This window comes from Diadema antillarum, unplaced genomic scaffold (assembly GCF_040938485.1).
Source record: "Diadema antillarum isolate AM-2024a unplaced genomic scaffold, OU_Dant_1.0 seq00000164_RagTag, whole genome shotgun sequence".
NCBI classification, from domain to species: domain Eukaryota; kingdom Metazoa; phylum Echinodermata; class Echinoidea; order Diadematoida; family Diadematidae; genus Diadema; species Diadema antillarum.
The window spans coordinates 276,417-298,935 of NW_027271235.1; the positions used below are offsets into that span (position 1 = coordinate 276,417).

Genomic DNA, 22,519 nt, shown 5'->3' on the forward strand with positions numbered 1-22,519 from the left:
AGTAGCAGAATGAGCACGGGAGGATGAAGAAATGGGGGCAGAGATTTAGCATATTGGTGCACATGGGGAGAAGATGGTGTTTGGTAATATGTCCAGCCTTTAATTTGGATTAGTAGGATAAAACACACACACACACACAATAAGCACAAAAAATATACACACGGCAATACAAGTAAAATACAATACAAGTATCCGTATCAATACACACACAGATAAACACTGAGAATAAATGGGTCACTGCTTTAAAGGCCACTGAATATCTATGTCCTGGACTTGTGTGTACACATCACATTGTGTGCATGTGTATGACAGTTTGATTGCGCAGAGCAGATTATAAATCAACCTCTGCCATATAAAATGGACAAATGCACCTGTCTTTAAACTGTCAAACTGCATCCACATAAATGGTTATATATTCATATGATATATTTACTCTCTATTCACCTCACCTTGTTGGTTGTTCCCTCAATACTCTCAATCCTTTTTCTTTCAAGTCTCTTCCTGTCTAACTACAGTCCGACCTCTCCTATCCGAACATGTCAGGAATGGATACAGGATTTGGCCGAATATGGGAGATCCAAAGTTTAATATATGCAGTTGTCTACCTAATTGTAGCTGCATGTACGTATGTATCGATTTTGCGTGAACATGTCACATCCTCGTCAGCTGGTCTGTGTTCAGAATTCTCTGACAATTTGCTCAAAGAGTGATCACCTGTATACCGTACCCAGATTTTATGAAAAGTTTTTCTGTCCATCTTCCTGTAGTGACTTGGGGGTAGTGAACATCTGAGTGCATGTTATCTTTAGATGAAAATTAGATGTAAATGTATGATAATTGTGTTCAGGGAATAATATGTGATTTATGTGAGTTTGTGTTGAAATTTTAATAACGTTTGTAGTCCCTCTTTTCCCCGTAATTATTAGATTGAAAAAAAAAAAAGAAATCACGCCGCGATTGCATCTGGATGATAGAGAGATCTGAATAAAGGGAGGAGAGGAGAGATCAACCTGTATTTCTCTTCCTATATATATCTGCATCTATTCATACATCTCGACTTTAATATCCATTTCTCCCCTCGTTTTCCCTCCCCCTCCCCCCTCCGCCCCCCCCCCCCCCTCCCCGCTCTGTAGTAATCGGATGAGTCTGCAAAATATGAAGAATCGAAAACATGTTGTGTGGAAACGCTATCAGTCTTGGGGAATTTGACATCATAAATCATCTAAGACTCTCATTCTCTCTATATATAAAATACATTCTGTTATTGGAATATCTGATACAATCAATCAATCTATTTATATTTTCATTGATACATCTACTGTTCTACATGTTTTTCTACACATAGTATTCATTATCGGAATATATTCACATACACTGTAGCTATCTATGTTATCTAGTCATCTATATTGGTGACTAAGGCATTAACATTTTATTGTGTGCTCAGTAATGCCTATGATTATAAAATCCATGCCACACTGACTACATACACAACATACATTACAATTTGGTAATTTTGATTATGTAGTTCAAAGAAGAGATGGTGTAACAATTTTATGCCACTTCACAAACTAGTTGTAACATTACACTGCCGTTTGTCAGAAAAGACTATCTATGGTAGATATTGACATTTCACTGCAAGGATGTGTTTAGAAAATTCTGGACTAGCGATATAATGGCAACGATACACAACAAAGATGAATGCATGACACATGAGGAGACAAGATTTGTCAAATCTAAATGGATGTGAAAATGTTTGTCTACAAAATGCACAGCATGCTAGTAGCAATAAGCAAAGTTTCATGCTGCGTAAAAGGCAATCGGCTCCAATTCGCAAAAGTTTCATGTTGTAAATGTTTTTGCTTTGAAGTAATCTCTTTCGAAGTGGCTTTGTGCAACAACAACAACAACAAATCAATTTTGAAAAAAAAAAAAAACTTTTGAAGTAATAGGGGTATTCTGTTCTTGCTGATATACATCATTACTCATGAGATTCAAAGAGTACAACTGTCATTAACCCGTTGAGGACGAGTCCAGAGTATACTCGGGCAAGTATCTACGGGAAATGCGTGTTGTAGCAAAATCAGCCCATCCTCAAGGAGTTAAACTTTTAACATACCTGTCTCTGCCTCATTTTTGTCACCAAACTGGACAGCAAGAATGCCTTGATGTCTTGTATGTACCTGGAGTGTTGGCAAGTTTGATCGCATTTACCCCGTTAAAGATGGGCTAATTTTGCTACAACATGCGTTCCCCATAGACACTTGCCCGAGTATACTCGGGACTCGTCCTCAACAGGTTAAGGCAACAACACAACACCTGTTTTCTACCAGAAATAATCTGTCATCTTTCAAGACATTTTATCCCACCATCTCTTGTTTCGGCCAAAGACACAATAGCTACATGTAAAAGCCAGTGTTAGAAAATATAAATTCCAAATGCATCCTATTGTGATTCTCTTTGACAAAAAAAAAAAAAAAAAAAAAAAAACATTGTGCCATCTCTGTCTATAGGAATGACGAGTGAAAGAACGTAAGACTTTCAAAAAAAGGAATATAAATTAGCGAATAGAAAAGCACCCTGAGAGCGCAGACCTCCGCCAAGCAGCTCATTTCCACCACTACCTTGTTCTTCCATGGAGATTAATGATTTCCACCCACACGTACATACATTGTACATGCATGCTGAAAGTCGCCCGATTTCCCAATATAGAAACCTTTTGTTATGTCATCAATATCCAGTTGCGTGGCAGGCCTTGCCCTAGCTGAAACTAGAGCAGGCACTTTAGTGCGCGTATGAAAACCTTTAAAATGCGCACCCTCAACTCCCTAGTTCATTGACCCTACCAACCAAAATATAGAAAACCCATCACAAAATCCACAAATATTCCCAGATTACTACCAAAACCTTATGATCTGTTCCTTGTGTCATTCTTAACCTTTCCTGCAAGTTTCATCCAAATCCGTCAACGACTTTTTGAGTTATTTTGCACACGGACAAACACAAATACCGATGACACCATAATCTCCTCCATTGCCGGAGGTAAAAATAACAAACTAATCGATATCTTTAAACACTGGAGACAGTGTGCCTCCTACGTACCTTGCTTAAAGTTGTTATAGTAGATACAACTGTATTGCACACAGGATTATTTTTCTCGGAAGGGAAAATTGTTTTTCATGACGTCTGTGAAATCAGAGCCGGAGATCAGATCCAAGTTTTGAGCAAAATCAGATAGGAATGCAGAACTTGAGGCAGAGTGAATGTCACAACATCCTTTATCAAAACATCTAATGGGGGCTTTAAAGGGGCATAGTCCCGGTAGTGTAGAGGGCGCTGTTGATGATACTGCCGATCACCGTTAGCATTGATACGAAGATTGCCGAAGTTGAGCTGTCATCAAGAGTAAAGTGCATAGCTGTCGCTAAGTAACATTGCCTTTGTTGTCTTCTCTGCGCATCGCGTACTCTGTAGTAATGCCAGGGTGCGTGCATATGTGCTTGTTATTATGACATCACAAAAGAAGTTTGCTGAAGCTGTCATCCCCCTCAGCCGAATCATGAGCCGAACTGTGATCCGACCACTGACTACAGTGAATCGGACTTCTTCGGACTCGGGGAAGTGGGCCAAAGCGTAAGCGCTAAAGAGGAGTCGATAGCGTAGGTCTCTATAGGAAACTTGCGCCGTGCGCCCGCGTATGCATTTGAATAAAACACGGGGACCATGCACCTTTAACCTATGGTGTGCTGTGTCTGCTGATTGGTACAGAGAGACTGCCTAAAGTCCCTTTACACATTCAAACTATGAATGCATCTTTGTTGGTCTGATATAACCCGTTACCCCGTTGAGGACAGGCTGTTTTTGCTACAACACGCATTTCCCATAAACACTTGCCCGAGTATACTCGGGACTCGTCCTTAACGGATTAAGCACAAGTCCCGAGTATACTCAAGCAAGTGTCTATGGGAAATATGTGTTGTAGCAAAATCAGCCTGTCCTCTATGGGTTAAGAGAAGTTATCAAAGAGATGATGATGACAAACAGCATTATAATGCCACTTGTCCCTAAAAAAAAAAGAAAGAGAAGATCAAAGGAGCCCATTTCCCACAATATTTCACACATGATTCACACAGTTGCTGAAATTTTTTTTAAAAAAAGGTCTTTAGGTCAGATTTAACCTGTTGAGGGCAGACTGATTTTGCTACAACATCCATTTCCCATAGACACCTGCTCAAGAATACATGTACTAGGGACTCGTCCTAAACGGATTAGATGTATCAAGGCTGTAGCACTTCTAAAGTTCCAGAGACGTGGAGCAACGTGGAGCAACGAATGAGAGGATCTATTCCCATTTTACTGATAACCCTCCGCGCCCTTTTGTCCCTACTATACACGCACCATGATCGACATCCATGGATATTGGGAGAGAGATAGAGAATGAGAGAGATACAGTCAAAGAGAAGGACAGAAAGATCAAGAAGGCAGGAAATAAAAAGAATACAAACACAGTCCTATGATGAAAATACCTGCACATGACACGATAAAAGAAAATTATACACACACACACACAAACCCACGCACAAAAACAGACAAACACAGACACACACACACACACACACACACACACACACACACACACAGAGCTCCATCACTGGTCCAAAACACAATTACACGATGATCTCTTCAGCAGAACCATTTTCACATCTACTTAATCAAATATCCATTCCTATCTATAGAATTTAATGTTCACTCCAAACTTACCCTGAACTTGTGCCGTATCCTCGTGGATGCCACGCCATTGTTTAGTTTCTTGACCAGCTGCATGACCTCAAACTCGTCCAGTTGACCGAGGGAGTCTCCAGCCGCCTTGTTGAACATGTCTCGCAACCATGTGAGGGCGCCATAAGGCAAGGGTCAAGGAGATATATTCTAAAATATTCTAAAATATTCCAATACATTCCAATATATTCCAATATATTCCACCATATTCCAACATATTCCAACATATTTCAACACGTATATTCAAAAATATTCCAGTATAGTCCTATATAATATATTCAAACACAAACCAATATTTTCCCATACATTTTGATATATTCCAATATATTCCAACATATTCCAACATATTCCAACATTTTCTAATATATTCCAATATATTCCAACACATTGCAACACACTCCTATACATTCTAATGTATTCAAATATATATTGTAATATAGTGCAGTATATTCTAATATTCTCCATTGATTCAAACATATTCCAATATATTCACAAGCTTGACCAGGATGGTGAAAAAGATGAATTTTAATGTATGTTTCCAACTTGTAACTCCTAAAATAAAACACACACACAAACAAACAAAAATGTGAAAGTTTCATAAAAATGGAAATAGCATTTCCTGTAAGTAATAACAGGTTCATTTACTGTGAAATATTCTGTTCCAAATAGTTGTGTGAAATTCAAAAAAGGTTTATTTTTATATCTTACTTTGCCAATAGCAGAAGAATGAAAGGTAAGATTCTTTTGACTTATATTCATTTAGCTATTAAAGTTTGAGATGGACTTGATTTCTAATACATCTGTTATGTATTTCATTTTCAGTAAAAAAAAATAACATTAATAGATGACACAAATTTTTGCCTTGAAAATTATTCTATTACCAAGTTTCAACAGATCCAAATTTCTAATTTTGACCAAACACATTAAAAATGACATTCTTAGAAGTAACAAAATGTTCCATTGTGTAAATTGCAAACATCACCATTGGTCTTCACTGGCTATTAAAGTCACTTCAATCATGGAACTCTACTGACTACTTAAATTCAAATCTTATAATTATCAAACATTTCTTCCTATTTACCTGCATTCAGTCTTCGGTTCTCCTAGCACCACATGTAACCCTGAAATCCTACAGAATAATTACACTTTAGAAGTGCTGCCATAAAATCACCATCTGAGGCGTAACATTTTAAGATTCAAATTTGGTCACTGCCGGTGTGAGAAACTGTAAAGAAATTAGTTGAAAAATGCTGAAAAGGTAAAAAAAACAACAAGATAAAAGGATATGAATCCCTCAGCTCCTGATTTCTCTCGATTGCCTCTGGCGCTAGAGGGATGAAAGCAAGAAATATGAAGACAATTAAAATTCAGGCATACTGGGATCACTCGTACTTCAACAGCCCACACATAAAAATGAGATTGGTATTTCATTTCTGCATAGCTTTTTGCATACTTCAAAAATTTGGGCTTACAAAATGGAGGAAAAAAGGGGGAAAAGGAAGAATAATCGTTGCAAACCTACGTACACACAGGCACACACAGACATGTATGTATATATTGCTATCATGTAATCAACCAGCTCCATTTCATCTTTCTCAATGTGAAATATACAGTGACATTCAGAGACTATACCAATTTACTGCATACACCATATACTCACCGAGTTCAGCATATTTTTTGTGAATCGGGACTTCAGTGGACTGTCAATTTTGCAAGTGGTTCAAGGGACTGTACAGTTCTGGTTGAGGTGAGGATATAGCTTTTAACGTGTTGCGAGGTATTCAGAAACCACTCTATGAGATGTCAAAGAGCATGCAATTCTAGGGGCAATCAAAAGTTTATTTGAAGAAATTCGGTTTTGAAATGGCTGAGAAAGGAAAAAACAAGGTGAAACAAAGAGATCCTAATAAAAGACATGGCCTGTCGCCTTTTATTATTATCACTTTTTTTTTATATCTCAGCCATTTGAAAACCAATATTCATCAAATGAACATTGAATCGTTCTTAAAATTACATTGTCTTTCATATTTTGTAAGAGGTTTCTCATTATCTCACTTAGGAATGTTATAAACCTGAATCCTCACCTCAACCAGTACTGTACAGTCCCTTTAAATTCGCGATTGTGGAGTACAGCACTGAAAGGAGAAATGTGTGTGTGCATGTCACATTCCTGTCGTGATCAGAATTAATATTTTCATGTGTTCTTAAAATTTGTGAATATCACTCGCCTCACAAAATTTCTTCCTAACATCGCCATATGTTGGTGTATTCAGTACACTGGCGGCAAGGTGGTCACTTCTTACAGCTAAATTTCATCGGGACATGATGGGACAAAATTCAATTGAAATCAAGTATAAATGTGACCCGCTACAACAAAAGGGTCCTAAAGTTGCGCACGGTCGAAGCCGTGAAAATCAAGTTTGAAGTCAGAGCATCAAAATTGGTCAAAACTTACGATTTTCTGATTTTGACATATTATTGTAGTCTGACATATCTTCTATCATCTGTCGAAATTTTGAAGCAAAATGGTGAAAGGAAAGACAAAAAAATAGCGTTTTTCTGGGCCATGTTTTTGGGCGTTTCAACGAAGCAGAAACTGGTTCCAAAATTTGGATTGAGCGCCACAGATAGGCTCCGCCCCTAACAATGACCAGAGCAATCTCATTGGTCAGTTTGCTGCTTGCCGGTAACCGAAGCATGAAGCTCACACACTGCCCAGTCGACTGGTGCGTGCAGGCGGGGTGCGCTATGCCCAGCCGCTTCTCCTGGCATCCTGGTCACTGATTGGTCGATGAGGAGACCGCCGATGCTGTGCTTGAATGAGCATTTCGGGAGTTGCTAGGGCTTGCCTTCTATTGTCCGGAGGTGAAAACTGACTTGCGTGTCCCTTGATCGCAATTGCGTCGCAAGGAAAACTTTTAGGGTGCTTTTCTCGAAACAGTGATTTCCCAGACGTCTCGACATGCTCTCTTTTAAACATCGATATCTCCGCAGCTGATTATTTTTATAAGATGTGTTATATATCAATTTAAAGCAGAAAGATTCGGTAATGATGCCATGCAATTTTCAAATAATTGACTTCGCCCGACTTTAGGATCATTTTGTTGTAGCGGGTCACAAAGGTACTCTGGAATTGTCGGAGTGGGGAATACGGACTTTTTTTCTTAAACTGCAAATTTGAGAACTTCTATCAAATACACAGCAATGTACACGATAATTCCATTTCCTCTAAACTCATTAAGTTTCTGTTTCTTTGCATAATATACATAATGAATTCTTCTTTATTTATAGATGTACCTTTGAATTCTAACGCTTTCATTTATGAACACCATCCCAAGCAGCAATCTTTCTATCACTTTAAATGTCAACTGTGTTTACCCTTTAATATGCCCTGACAATCAAAGCTTTCATTGTCTGACGTTTTTCATCAGCACCTTGTAATCCACGCAAACTTTAACCTACTTGTAAAATTAGTAAACCTACTTGACAGACTTATGAATGCCCCTCAGTCCAACAAGAAGGCCATGGTAAATAAAAAAAACAAACAAACAAACAATCAAATGGAGGGGGTAATCTTCATACATTGATAAATATTTTCCAACGATCTGAGACAATTGCCAAAAAACAAAGAAAGAAAGAGAAAAGAAAGGAACTCCAGCACAATTGTCAGTTGGGTTAGGGTCTGTGGAGACTAAATCAAGGAGTCTGAATCATGCACATTGTTGGACTTATTTATCTGAGAACAATTCAACCCGTTGAGGACGGACTGATTTTGCTACAACACACATTTCCCATAGACACCTGCCTGAGTATACTCGGAACTCGTCCTCAACGGGTTAAAGGGATAGTACAGTATTGGTGAAGATGAGAATTGGGCTTTTAACTTTTTGCGAGATACCAAGAAAACACTTATGATATAGTACAGAACATACCATTTTAAGAGGAATTCAACCTTTATTTGATGAAAATCGGGTTTGGAATGACTGAAACATCCAAAAACAAAGTAAAACGAAGCGATCGTAATTAAGTGTGGGTCCCACACTTTATTAGAATCACTCTTTTTTGGGTATCTCAGCCATTTCAAAACCAATTTTCATCAAATAAACATTGAATTCGTCATAGAATTACACGCTCTTTCATATTTCATAAGATGTTTCTCATTATCTAATCAAAAAAGGTTAGAAGCCTGAAATTAGGTCTCAACCAAAACTGTACGATCCCTTTAAGATTGATATTAAAGAAATTTCTCCCATAGCATTTATGCTAAGTAGCAGTTCACACGAAAGCTGAAACGTTTAACAGTGAACAGCCATTTCCACTGCCATCAACTGCTTGAGATATTGACCACCTGGAACCCTCTACAACTTGAAATATATGATACAGATATATCATTTTCAGCTTTAACACTATAATTGCAGGATTTTCTTCCTGATCACCAACACTGCCTCACTGCATTGTCTGCTTGGGTGAGAGCAATGCGGTTTTATCGCCAGAAGTAGTATAACATATATATACATCCCACACTGACCATACCCCTCCCCCCTCATTGTCCCCCCTCTGGCATGCGGGAAGAAATCTATATTTGGGTGTTCTGCTGGCATTTGCTGTGGATTTCTGACTATTACGCCTCACAGCTACGGCATGTCTGTGTCTGCTTGTGTGTATGTATGTATGTGTGTGTGTGTGTGTGTGTGTGTGTGTGTGTGTGAGAGTGGTGGGTATGGATGCAGGGTGTGCGCATAAATGTTTGAAAGGGTGGGGGTGGGGAAGTGTGCAACAGAGCTAGCTAGAAATATTCATTAAGTAACGAGAGATGACAAAACATGAGATAGAGGGCACAGGAAGATCAGACGGTGGAATGACCCAGAAAGACGGGTGTCGCTATGTCACTGGATCCGGCCCAGCAGGTGCTACAGCATGCTGCTAAAAAAAACCCATCGCCAGTTTTGTAGCTAGCAGAGTATAAAGGGGTGAATATATGGGTCCCAGGTGCTGCATGTCGGGATTGGACAATCCTACCTCGTAGTTCTAAAGGGTTCATTTTTTTTTTTGCTTTGTTGTTTCATTGCTTGCTCGGTGATTTTTACTCCACGGCATCTCAATGAAATATCGATAGAGGTTGCCCCAGACCCATGGTGATCAGTCACAGCTTAATTGTCTTATTCTGCAGTGACTACTAGGAATCCTTCACACAATTATTGTTTGGCATTATCATCTGCACCCTGTCTTGTTGGTCATGGAATTTATGACATTTTACTACTCCATGTTACTCCCCCATCTTAATTTTTCACACTCATATATGTAAAGTTGTGACCATTATGTTTTCATAAATCATACAAAACTATAAAACCCACAATTTCCTTAAGTCATGTTCAATTCTACTGAATGATAAATCCTTCTGACTGGTTCCTTTTCAAACACGAATTGCAAAGTCGATGAATTCATCAATGTCATATTTCACTTTAATCCTTGAAGGTGGTCTCTTTACAACTGTCATAGTGGGATTTTTTTTTTTCAATAATTGGTACAGATGTCTGGTGATTATCAATGGATAGAGATTAGCTAATCCCTCTTCTAATCTTCATAGTGTTAATATGGCCTTCCTACTGGACTAGAGCACCTTGCTACACTTCAGTTTGCTCACTTTATACTTTCCAGCGAGGGCATGTTTGGATGGATTGCTGAGTGCTGATGAGAAAAGCTTCGCAATTTGAGGTACAGTTGAACCTCTCGTATCCGGACAAGTCGGGACCGGGGCTCATCCGGATAAGGGATTTGGCCGGATACGGGAGACTCAATGCTTGTATACACATGTACTGATGTAGCCCATTGTAGTACCACATGTAGTAATGTGTATACTGCAACCTTTTCATTGTTACATTTGGGGATGTTTGGGGATGTTAAAATGTCTGAGGGTAAGCAATATGGAAGGAAATTTGATGTAATGTATGTTAATCATGTTGGAAGTAATATGTAATTCATGTGTGTTTGTGTAGGAGTTCTCAAGGAGTTGGGAATCCCCCTTTCCTCCCGTAATTATTTTTTTTTTAAAAATCACGGCGAGATTGCGTCCGTATAATAGAGAGATCCGGAAAAAGGGAGGCCGGATAATAGAGGTTCAACTGGTGAGAAAAGCTTCGCAATTTGAGGTATATCAAGTGCCTAGAAACATCAAGGCTTAATGTCCTTCATTTTTAGCTTTATATGCCATAAAACTTTTTGAATATATTCCCAATGTATTGGGGTCTACTCATCACAAGGGATATATGAGACAGCCATAGACGGATGAGTAATCTATATTCAGAGGAATGAGACATGTTTGGCTGGAACCTATAATTGGATAGGATACGCCCCCGTGAGGCAAATTCACATACAGGCAATCGTATCTGTGTTTGGATCACGATGCACAAATTGATTTTATTCACTGCTGTACACACACATTGCCAAAAGAGATTCACTCGGCTGCTGGCGAAAGACTTTAAATCTCCGAACTACTGCATTTGCTTTTAACAATGACCGAAGTATGACCCTTTGCACCCTGGAATCAAATCTAAATTTAGCATGTTGATCTGGATCATGGGATTTAACAAAACATCTTTTTTAATCATGTGCAAATCACACACACACACACACACACACACGCACTCACCTAAAGACAAACTGTTTATCATTTTTTTTCATCAAGATGGACTCATTTTTTATGCATGAGTGTAAATAGTAGTGTATCAATAGAAAAACCTTTTATTCTATTTTGAATCTATCCATCCATCTGCATTCATTTATAGATAATGCATAAATGTAGAGTCAATCATAAATGCGCTGCTTCATAGAGGCTCGACAACATTTATGATTTGCATCATTCATACAATAGGTATATCTCTCTTGTCCATCTATTTATTTATTTATATATTTGTCTATCCATCTATCCTCCATTCATTATGTTGGAAGAAAATGGATTACACACCATGAAAAAGTATTCAAAATAAGAGTTCAAATATAAAGTGCATGCAATACATTACATGAATTAAAAATCATCTTTGTTTTTTTCAAGATCTCCTAAATCTAAATTAACCCATTAATCCCTAAATCCATTCATCCCTTCACCCATCATTATGTAGAAAACATAAAGCACACAGCTGCAAAACAAAAAAACCCATATGTTTCCACATACGTGTGTATTGATTTATTACCTCCATATCTCTCAATTTCTATTACCTAAATTCCAAATATATTTTGTAATTTAGTCATTCTCCACCCACCTATCCTTCCATTCACTCAGCCATCACACAGACTTCAAATATATCTAAAACGAGTATTTTTACCTATTCTGCAATAGAAGTATGTTGTTTATACAATACACCCATCCCTGTATTCATTCAGCCATTCCACATGGTTAACCCATTGAAGACTAGCTGACTTTGCTATAATACACATTTCCCATAAACTCCTGCCCGAGTACTGTAAAACATGATATATTCGCGGCATGAAATTTTCGTGAATTGGAGCTGACAGCCTTTTTCGTTGCATGAAATTTTCGCAAAGTGCCACTAGCGTTCAATCAATATAGTGTAAACAAGAACTTTCGCGTGCATTTTAATTTCGCGAATCTTGGCGCTCGCGAAATTCGCGAAATTAAAGTGCACGCGAAAATTCCTTGTTTTACTGTATACTCAGGGACTGGTCTTCAATGGGTTAAAGTAAAATTGAAGAAAAAAAGTTTGAATAAACTCACTCCTGTTTCCACCAATCAGATACGAGAGACCGGTCACCCAGATGTTGGCCTCGTCGGGCGTGGCCGCCACCAGATCAAGAGTCTCGTACGCCTCACCGAAGATGACGGAGAAGGCGCAGTCCTCCGGGAAGTCCATGGCCAGGTTCTGGGAGCGAAAGTTTTCGGTCGTCTTCCCGAGCCGCACCTCTTTGATGCTCTCCACGGAGACTGCAGAAAGGTTAGAGCAGAGGAGTTCAAATTTATTGTGAGAATATAAACATATAACCATAAAGATATATATCGATGGATACAGACATATAGACAGACACGCAGACAAGAGATAGATGGAGATATGAAGATAGTAAAGCAAATAATCATTGACTGCCAGTGCAATGGTACAAACTAACATCGTGAAGGTGATCCGCGAGGTGTCTATCATGCCGAGCAGAAGGCGAGGGCTGATAGACACCTTAAGGATCACTGAGGCGATGTTAGACTTTATCCATTGCCCGAGTTCAAATATTGTGAAAATATAAACATATACATATCCATAACATGTTATATGACCAGTTTTATTGCAAAATCAGCTAAGCGCCATTTTTAAACATTTCAAAGTAAGTCCATCATCAGATACAGCAATGATTAAACCTTTCCAGTAATACCTCACTTGTGACATAACAAGAAATATTCTAGAAGTCATGATTAAAAATATCCTGTAGTTTCTTATTCTCTTTGTTTTTTAGTAGCTTTAATCACAAATATCTCAACTTAACAACAATGGAGTGAGGTTGTTTTGCAATAGAATTCTTCATATAAAAGCGTGCGTAGAGAGAGACAGACAGACAAAAACAGAGAGGGACACAGACAGAGATAGGACATTTGTACATTCATCACTGGGGTGACAAGACCTGGCTCGTTTCTCAAATTTTGGTAGAAATGACTTTCTTTGGATTAATGGTGAGTTCTTCAGTCAAGGGACATCCGGACCAAATCCCCAGCTGTCTTCTCCCAAAAATGAAGCCACCACAGCATGTCATTGGAAAAGCTATCCCATTTGCTATAGTGCTTTGGCTCAAATGTCTTTGTTTTGCTTTGTTTTGTTTTGTTTGGTTTTGCTCTCCTGAACATTTGACATTTTTCAGATACAAGGTCTTGTCGTCCCAGCAACTATCCTGCTATTACTGTCACTGTTGTTTAGACTGTAGTGGTAACAAATGTTATGAAATCCTATCAAGAATGACAGATGTAAAATTCATATTACATGTAAACAATGGTTGATATCTCTAGACGTATACATCAACCGCACAAATGAATTTTTAGTTACATCTTTATGAGGATTTCACATACAGCTGCACATACATACAAACATACATTCTTTATGGTATACATAAACATGCATTATACATTATACATACGTATACATGTACCAAATACCTGAAAAGTCCCACTACCATAAAACATATATTCTTCTGATCACTGAAAACATGACAAAAAAAAAAGAAATACTCTTAGCCACTGAAAAAGCCTTTTCTTGACTGCTAGACAAGATAATGTCTGACAGCGATCTTTCTTCTTTTTTTTTTTGTTCAGTTTGACAAAAATTACTATTGACTTGTTCAATATGTACAAATTACTAATAAATTGTCTCTCAAAACCTAGCATACCTCTCTCCATGGAATAAGGAGATGCAAAATATGAGAAAACCTCACATCTGCTACATTAATGAACAGTAATAACTTATCATTTGCTCCATAATTTCTTTCTCTGGAAATTACTTCACCAAACCTGATCATGCACTTTGATGTGTTTAGCAACTGTTTGGGGGGAAAGAAAAAATGACACTAAATAGCTCAATTTTTTGATTTCCTCTTACCGACATAATCACAAATGCATCTTGCATCTATGCAAGCAATGCTAATGCCATAATGTGCATTCAGACAGAGAATCTACATTAATTACAGTACTTCCTTGGCACACATAAAAGGCAAAAGGCAATTTTGAAAGTGGAGATCCCAAGCCCAGAATGGTACATTGTATATCAACTCTTGAAAAACTGACTGTTCAAATGCTACATTACAGAAATTTAAGCTGTTGGAGCATCTATACTGAGAAGTAGGTCATCATAACCATCATCATCATCGTCATCAGCGTGATCATCACCATCACTACCATCATCATCACAATCATCACGGTCATTATCATCACCATCATCACCATTTTCTTCATCATTTACATTATCATCATCACCATTATCAATACCACCAACCATAATTATCATGACCAATTACTGTCAGCTTCATTATCACCATTATTATCATCATCATCATCATTATCATTATCATTGGCAATATCACCATCTTCATCATCATCATCATCATCACCATCATGAATATCAATGTTAATACTACTATCTACATCACCACCATTATCATCATCATCATCACCATTATCATAATTATCACTGCCAATACCACCACCATCATCATCATCATTATCACCATTATCATCATCAATGTCATCATCAACACCATCATAGATATTACTAGCATCACCATCATCACCACCATCATCACCATCAACACCATCATCATCACAGTATCATCATTTTCATCACCACTATCACCATTACCTCCATCATCCCTACCTTCAAAATCACCACCATCACTTTCAGTACTACTTTTACCTCATACCTGGAGTATCAACTATCACCATCATAATATCAAACATAGATCATAATTATTGTTGCTCAATTTTAACAGCAGCAGCATCATGACATCAACATGAGCATCAACATGGCCACCATCATCTACTATAATACACATTATGACGTGGATTTGTCATGACTACTATGACCATCATCATTATCACAGATTATATACTCCTCATCGTCTTTGTTATCAACATCGCCATGGTAACAGTCGCTATGGATGAGAGCACTTACTCCGCGCTTTCTCCGGTTTCTTGGAGGAAGAGTGCCACCTGAGCTCCGAGCGGTCCTCGCTGAGAGCGAAGAATCGGTTGTACTGTCTGGACGGCGATCGGATCTTGACCAGCTCGCTGCCTGCCTCCATGATGGACAGGCAGTCCGTGGCTGTAGAGGAGGAGAAGAAGAAGAAGAAGAAAACTTTTGAAGGTAATGATCTACTTTAAGAGCACGCCTGACTCTCTTGTTGTGTGTGACAGATGTGAGGGTGGAGGAGAGGAATCAGCTGTGTGCAAATTAGGCGCATCTTTCCGGAGCAAACCTTCCCCAAGGACGACACACTCCTCAGACGAGGAATGAAATAGCACCGAGCAAACTTTTAGCAACCTTGCAAAGCTTTCGGTCGTCTGCTCCAAAAACTTGTCGATAATTCAGTCAGCAACAACATATGGAAGGAAAAGTTAATTTCACTCTGATGGCTGCACACAAGCATTTTGTCCTTCCTTTCATGGCCCTTGGGATATTCATGCATTTTGAGAGTGATTAATCAACTGGCTGTAACTCTCCAACATTAAAACAAAAATAAGACAATCAATAAATATAAACATATGCAATAATTATAGTAATCAGGCAATATTGTGCGATGGGAATGATAGTTTTCTCAGGTAAAAAAAAATGATATTTATTTTTTTTCAAATCATTAGTCTGCTCTCCATTAGCTATTAAAGAGATGAAAACCCTAGAGCTCTTTTCTGAAGAAAAGAAAATGTCCTTTACAGTCAATGCAAAGACAATCAGAATGTTTACAAAGAGCGACTGTTGAGAAAATGAGCTGCATCATGATTATAAAATACAGAGCCGGCCAGTGTGTAATTTTGAAAATGAAGTGCTGAATAATCAATCTGATTACTGTCATGCTTCCTTCTTTTTTATCAATTAAGCGAGAGCCACTGCGGAACCAATTATCTAATGACTTCCAGTTTAATAATGTATCTTTCATGATTCTTTTATCACTTTTGCTATTTTGATACTCTAAAGTCTCCCCAGATGAAGGTAGCAAATTATGAATAAATTTACATTTCATCAATACATTAATTCTATTTCTTTAAGTGCAATGCAGCTAATGAGAGCATTCTGCAATATATCATTAGCTTTCACTGAATGGTTTCCACGTGTAGCTGTGAAACAATCGTAAAACCAGTCTATTGCTTATTTCATTCAACTGTCTCTGACTTTATCACTTTCTCTCTCTCTCTCTCTCTCTCTCTCTCTCTTTAATGCCAGATATAAGCATAGATAAATTCTCACATACCTACATAGATAAAATACATACACCTGGACAGATATTAAAGTTAAAAGGTATCAAATAGATATTCAAAATAGATACATAAATGATCGAATATATAAATAAATACATGCATTTAATAAAGAGAGATAAACAAATAAATGAATGAATAAATAGAAAAATGAATAAATAAATAAACAAATAGATATAAAATCAGATCATTTATTCCCATTCCATCCAGGTTTTGGGATGGAAGTTGTAAAATTCTAGTCACCCCTTGCTTGTTTTCAGCAGGTCTGTATTCGCACTGTCACTCCCATTAAAACCAATAAATCCGGGTTTTGGTCACGCAACTCTCCTCAATCGCACGCACGCAAGCCCGAGTGTCACGTAACTGGTTACTCTCATTTTCCTCTCATACCTAATTAGAGATTCTGCGTGCCAGATTACAAGGAACAGCGAATGGTAAAATTCAAAACCTGTAACACTTCATTGGCAAGTATTGCACATCTGTATGTAAACCTCTATCTTTTACGGGATTTCTTTTTCTTCTTTCCTCAATGTATTCCAGCCAAGAAAAGTAGTACATCAGAAAGCCTGAAGCTTTTTGAGTTGGGTTTCCGCCAATATAAAATGGCTTGATCACACAGTCCCCAAGTGTACAGGGTTTTATGAGAGATCGAAGTAGGCCAAGAGTACAGTTCAAGTGGTTGCATGAGGTTATGCATGGTGTGCATGTGTGTCTGTGTGTGTGTGTGTGTTGGGGGGGGGGGGGGGGCTCAACCAAGTGTTCATGATATACATTATGTAGCTTCATAGTTTGCACCCACAACAGGGGTGGATCCAGGAATTCCGTAAAGGGGAGGCGCCTTTAAAAAATTAAAGGGGATGCACACGCACCCCCATTTTTTTAATTTTTTTTATTTTGTTTTAACAAAAAATAAAGAGGGAGGGCACACTTGGTATGCCCCCCTCTGGATCCGCCACGGCACAAAAGGTGTGAGCATTTAAGGGTAAGGACAAAGGAAATCAACAGAGTAAAATCACAGGTTCTAGTTGCAAAAGATGATTTTGTTCTCCCTTCCGTGGACAGTATGTTGAAGGACACGTTCACCCTAATATCAAATGTGTGGATTTGAATGAGTGCATCAACACTACTAGACTGAGGAAAATCGGACAATCTGTTCAAAGGTTATAAATTTTTTAAGTTTCAATGGTGCCCTCACTGGATGGAAAGACTACAACAGTTTGTGAGATTACTGCAGGATGATTATCCCAAAAGAAAATGTAAAGAGAATTTCATTTTTTCTTTCAGTTTTATGAAAAGTGCACATTCCCTCGACTTTTTGCTGACACACTGCTGACACTTGTGAAGTGTGATATTCTTCCCCCACTTCCTGAAAAAGTTATAGTCAAGTGTGCTTTCATTTTGCTAGAAATATGAAAATATGTTGAATTCTGTTTTATTCCCTTCATACTGTTGTCCAGCAGTGATGTCACAAACTGAGTTAGTCTTCTCATCCAGCTACGGCAGCAATAAAACTAAAAAAAAAATCATTAACTTTTGTATGGACTTTCTGATTTTCCTCAAACATTCACTTCTGTGTTCTAATATTGCTGCATTTACTCCCTCATACCTTTGGGTGAACTTGCCCTTTAAAGGATGATTCATAATGAAGAAGGCAACGAAGATGGAATCATGAAAAATGTGAAGAATATTGAATAAGCTACCTATTCAGAAACAAATTCCAGAGAATTTTTTTTAAGATAGATCAATAAAAGAAAACCGAATGAGTGCAAAAGCACTGGCATGGAATCAAGACTACACAAGCAGTGAGGACGGTCAGTGTACTTGATGCGCTTTACGTCGTTATGAATTCTTGATGAACAGCCGGATCTGTGGCCGCATATTAAACTTGGCAATCCCATTCGTCCTTCTCATACGGACGACTCTTGGTCTTCTTGTCTGGACGACACTCGGCCTTGGCAGGCAAACAGGATTACGGCCGGGCCAGAAATGAGAGGGGAGGGGGGCAAAATGGATGAACGGATGGACGGAAGAAGACAGATAATTCACCATCTCTGATGCATCCTGCTAGGCTACAATTTCTAAACCCTGTTGGGTCATACTACAACAAGACCATCAGATACTTAGCGCAAACTAAGATAACCTGTTGTGTACTTTGAATGCCAACTGGCACACACACACAAAAAAAGTACCATTTCTACACACTGTCCAAAGCACCTGGCATAGGAAGGTACTTTTACATGCTTTACCTCTTCTTATGAATAGCATGACACTCACATTCATGTGTGCACACTGTATGTGTATATTCTTCTCATATTGTAAAACGAGGAATGCTCGCGTGCATTTTAATTTTGCGAATTTTGCGAGCGCCAAGATTCGCGAAATTAAATTGCATGCGAAAGATCTTGTCTACACTGTATGCATTTAACGCCAGTGGCAATTTGCGAAAATTTCATGCAATGAAAAAGGCCATCGGCTCCAATTCACTAAAATTTACTGCCGCAAATATAACATATTTTACAGTATATTGATAAAGTCCTCTGTACACCTACATTGTCCTCAATAATTAAAGATGTGCATCACTGTGAGCTTAACCCGTTGTAGCCTAGCCCCGAGAATCCTCGGGCAGATATCTATGGGAAATGCATGTTATAGCAGAATCAGTCCGTCCTCAATGAGTTAATATTATCCCTGTAATTTTCATCTCACATCAATATTCAGTGGCCCGAATTCACGAAGGTGGTACAAATGAAACCATGGTTTAAACCATGGACAAAAACCATGGAGCGCCAAGTGTCGCACGGAATATTTCGTTACGAAATTGGTCATTTCGTTGACAAAATGACCGTTTTGTTAAAGAGATCATCATTTCGTGGACGAAATGTTCATTTAGTTTACAAAATGTTGTCATTTCGTTACAAAATAATCATTTCATCAACGAAAAGAGTGATTTCGTAACGAAATATTCCGTGCGATACTTGGCGCTCCATGGTTTTAGTCCATGGTTTAAACCATGCATGGTTTCACTTGTACCACCTTCATGAATTCGGGCTAATCAGGCCACATCAATGCTATGGTGGTTCAGTGGTCAAGACCATGCTTTATCAATCATAAGGTCCATAGTGCAAGTCTCCTGCAAGACACTTTGCTCTGCCCCTACACAAGGCACTTCATTCTCATTGCCTTTAAAGTCCTTCACATGGGACATACAGAAATCTGTCCCCTGGTCTATTCGCTTGATATTAAAGGGACTGTAAAGTACTGGTTGAGGTAAAGGGATTCATGTTTTGAACATTTCTATTCAAAGTGAGATAATGAGAAACCTCTTATGGAATATGAAAGAGCATGTAATTTTAAGAAGGATTCAACATTAATTTGATGAAAATTGGTTTTGAAATGGCTGAGATATCAAAAAAAGTGATAATGATAAAAGGCGACAGGCCACAACTTTATTAGGATCTCTTTGATTCCCCTTGTTTTTGGATATCTCAGCCATTTCAGAACCGATTTCCATCAAATAAACTTCTGATACCCTTTATAATTGCATGCTCTTTGACATCTCATAGAGTGGTTTCTGAATATCTCCCAAAACGTTAAAAGCTAAATCCTCACCTCGACCAGAACTGTACACACCCTTTAAAGGGGCATAGTCCCGGTAGTGTAGATGGCGCTGTTGATGATACTGCCGAAGATTACCGAAGTAGAGCTGTCATCAAGAGTAAAGTGCGTAGGTGTTGCTAAGTAACGTTGCCTTTGTTGTCTTCTCTGCGCATCGCGCAGTCTCTAGTAATGCCAGGGTGCGTGCATATGTGCTTGTTATTATGACATCACAAAAGAAGTTTGCTAAAGCTGTCATCCCCCTCAGCCGAATCATGAGCCGAACTGTGATCGGACCACTGACTACAGTGAATCGGACTTCTTCGGACTCGGGAAAGTGGGCCAAAGCGTAAGCGCCAAAAGAAGTCGATAGCGTAGGTCTCTATAGGAAACTTGCGCCGTGCGCCCGCGTACTCATTTGACTAAAACACGGGGACCATGCACCTTTAAAGCATGCATTGCTTCAGTAATGGACAAATAAAAATGAAATTGTAATTTAATCCAGTTCAATTCAATGCAATGTATGAGATATTAATTTGATGTTAGATTATTCACTTTCTATCACTTTGAATGAAAACTAAACTAAGCAAAGAAGACAAAGAATGTCTGTATCTGTCTGGGTGTAGGCCTACATATCTCCTCATGAGATCTGATTTTCACTAAATAAAATATATTTTCGAGACCATGTCATATTGTCCAATATGTGTACTTCAGAGACACAAAAACACAGATTCACAAATACACAAACATACCAACACACAGTTGTGCAAACAGAGATACACAAACATACTGACACACAGGCACACAAACACACAAACACACAGATACACAAACTAACAGAGACGCAGAAAAAGGTAAAAAAAAAACAACACGCAGACACACAGAAATACATACAAAGTACAGACACATTGGTTCAATGGTCTTGCTACATATGTATCTCTTTACAATAAAGAGCCAAAAAAAAGAAAAAAATGAGGGATTCCTGTGAACTAGAGAAATTGTTGGCCTTCAAAGTGACTTCCCTGTCTAAACATTATCAATCAAGCACATACTGTCTGATCTCTGTTTGCACAATAATCAACTATTAGCTGTAGAGATGCGCAGCTGGGATTACAGGCAGGGATTTCCCCTCAAATTAAAGGACATGTTCACCTTCATAAACATAAGGATTGAGAGAATGTAGCAATATTAGTAAAACACATCATTGAAAGTTTGAGGAAAATCGGACAATCCCTTCAAAAGTTATGAATTTTTGAAGTTTTTGTGTAGTAACCGCTGGATGAGAAGACTACTGCAGTGTATGAATAACTTAGATGTCACATGCGTACAACAATACAAGGAAAATATAAAGAGAATTTCACAAAATTTCATCTTTTGAAAAAAAGTACACATTCCCTTGACTCGTTACCGACATATGTTATGGGTAATATCATTCCCCCTGCCTTTAGAAAGAGGCAAGTCAAGTGCTCTTTTATTATACGAAAAAAGTGAAAATATGTTGAATTTTCTTTATATTTTCTTTATACTGTTGTACGCATATGACTCACAAGCTGTAGTAGTCTCCTCATCCAGCGGTTCCAACACAAAATATTTAAAGATTCATAACTTTTGCATCAATTGTCCAATTTTCCTCAAACTTTCACTGATGTGCTCTACTTATATTGCTGCATTTTCTCAACCCTTATGTTTATGAAGGTGAACTTGTCCTTTAATCACCTCATTCCACAAATAACCTAGAAAAGACTGGAAAACCAAGACTAGGTCACCTTGCTCCCACCCGCCCACGTGTTGGTAAACACTGTGCAGCTGAGGTTGAATTTCCTTCACGGTTCACTATACTGTCTCCAGTGTGTAAGGTAATCTCTGGTATATAGGGCTTTCTGTTCTTTACCTCATAACGTTCTACACCCCTACTACACACAGACACAGAGTATCATACACAGTGTACACAGATCATACACAGTGTACACAGATCATACACAATTAACATGGAAATCTACAAACACACAAATATAGAAACATACAAATATACAGATCTATACAAGAATTATATGTTCACTGGTTTGTCATACCAGTTGTTATTTATATTCTTTGTTGTACTCGCATACCCCGAGAGGGGGTCGAAAGAGTCAATAAAATTTTAAAAAGCAACGTTTAAAACACAATAAGTGCTCTTTCTTTTTCAATGTTCTATACCCC

At 38.3% G+C, this 22,519-nt stretch overlaps 1 protein-coding gene across 1 annotated transcript in view; it reads right to left on the reverse strand.

The window, feature by feature from the left end:
* LOC139728107 (inactive phospholipase C-like protein 2) overlaps positions 1 to 22,519 on the reverse strand; it is a 172,845-nt gene that overhangs the window by 88,277 nt on the left and 62,049 nt on the right. The window contains exons 2-5 of the mRNA XM_071639070.1: positions 15,429 to 15,578; positions 12,509 to 12,715; positions 6,062 to 6,103; positions 4,759 to 4,886 (exon numbers count right to left, since the gene is read on the reverse strand). Coding sequence (XP_071495171.1) covers positions 4,759 to 4,886; positions 6,062 to 6,103; positions 12,509 to 12,715; positions 15,429 to 15,578 — 527 coding nt within the window. The remainder of the gene's footprint in view (positions 1 to 4,758; positions 4,887 to 6,061; positions 6,104 to 12,508; positions 12,716 to 15,428; positions 15,579 to 22,519) is intronic.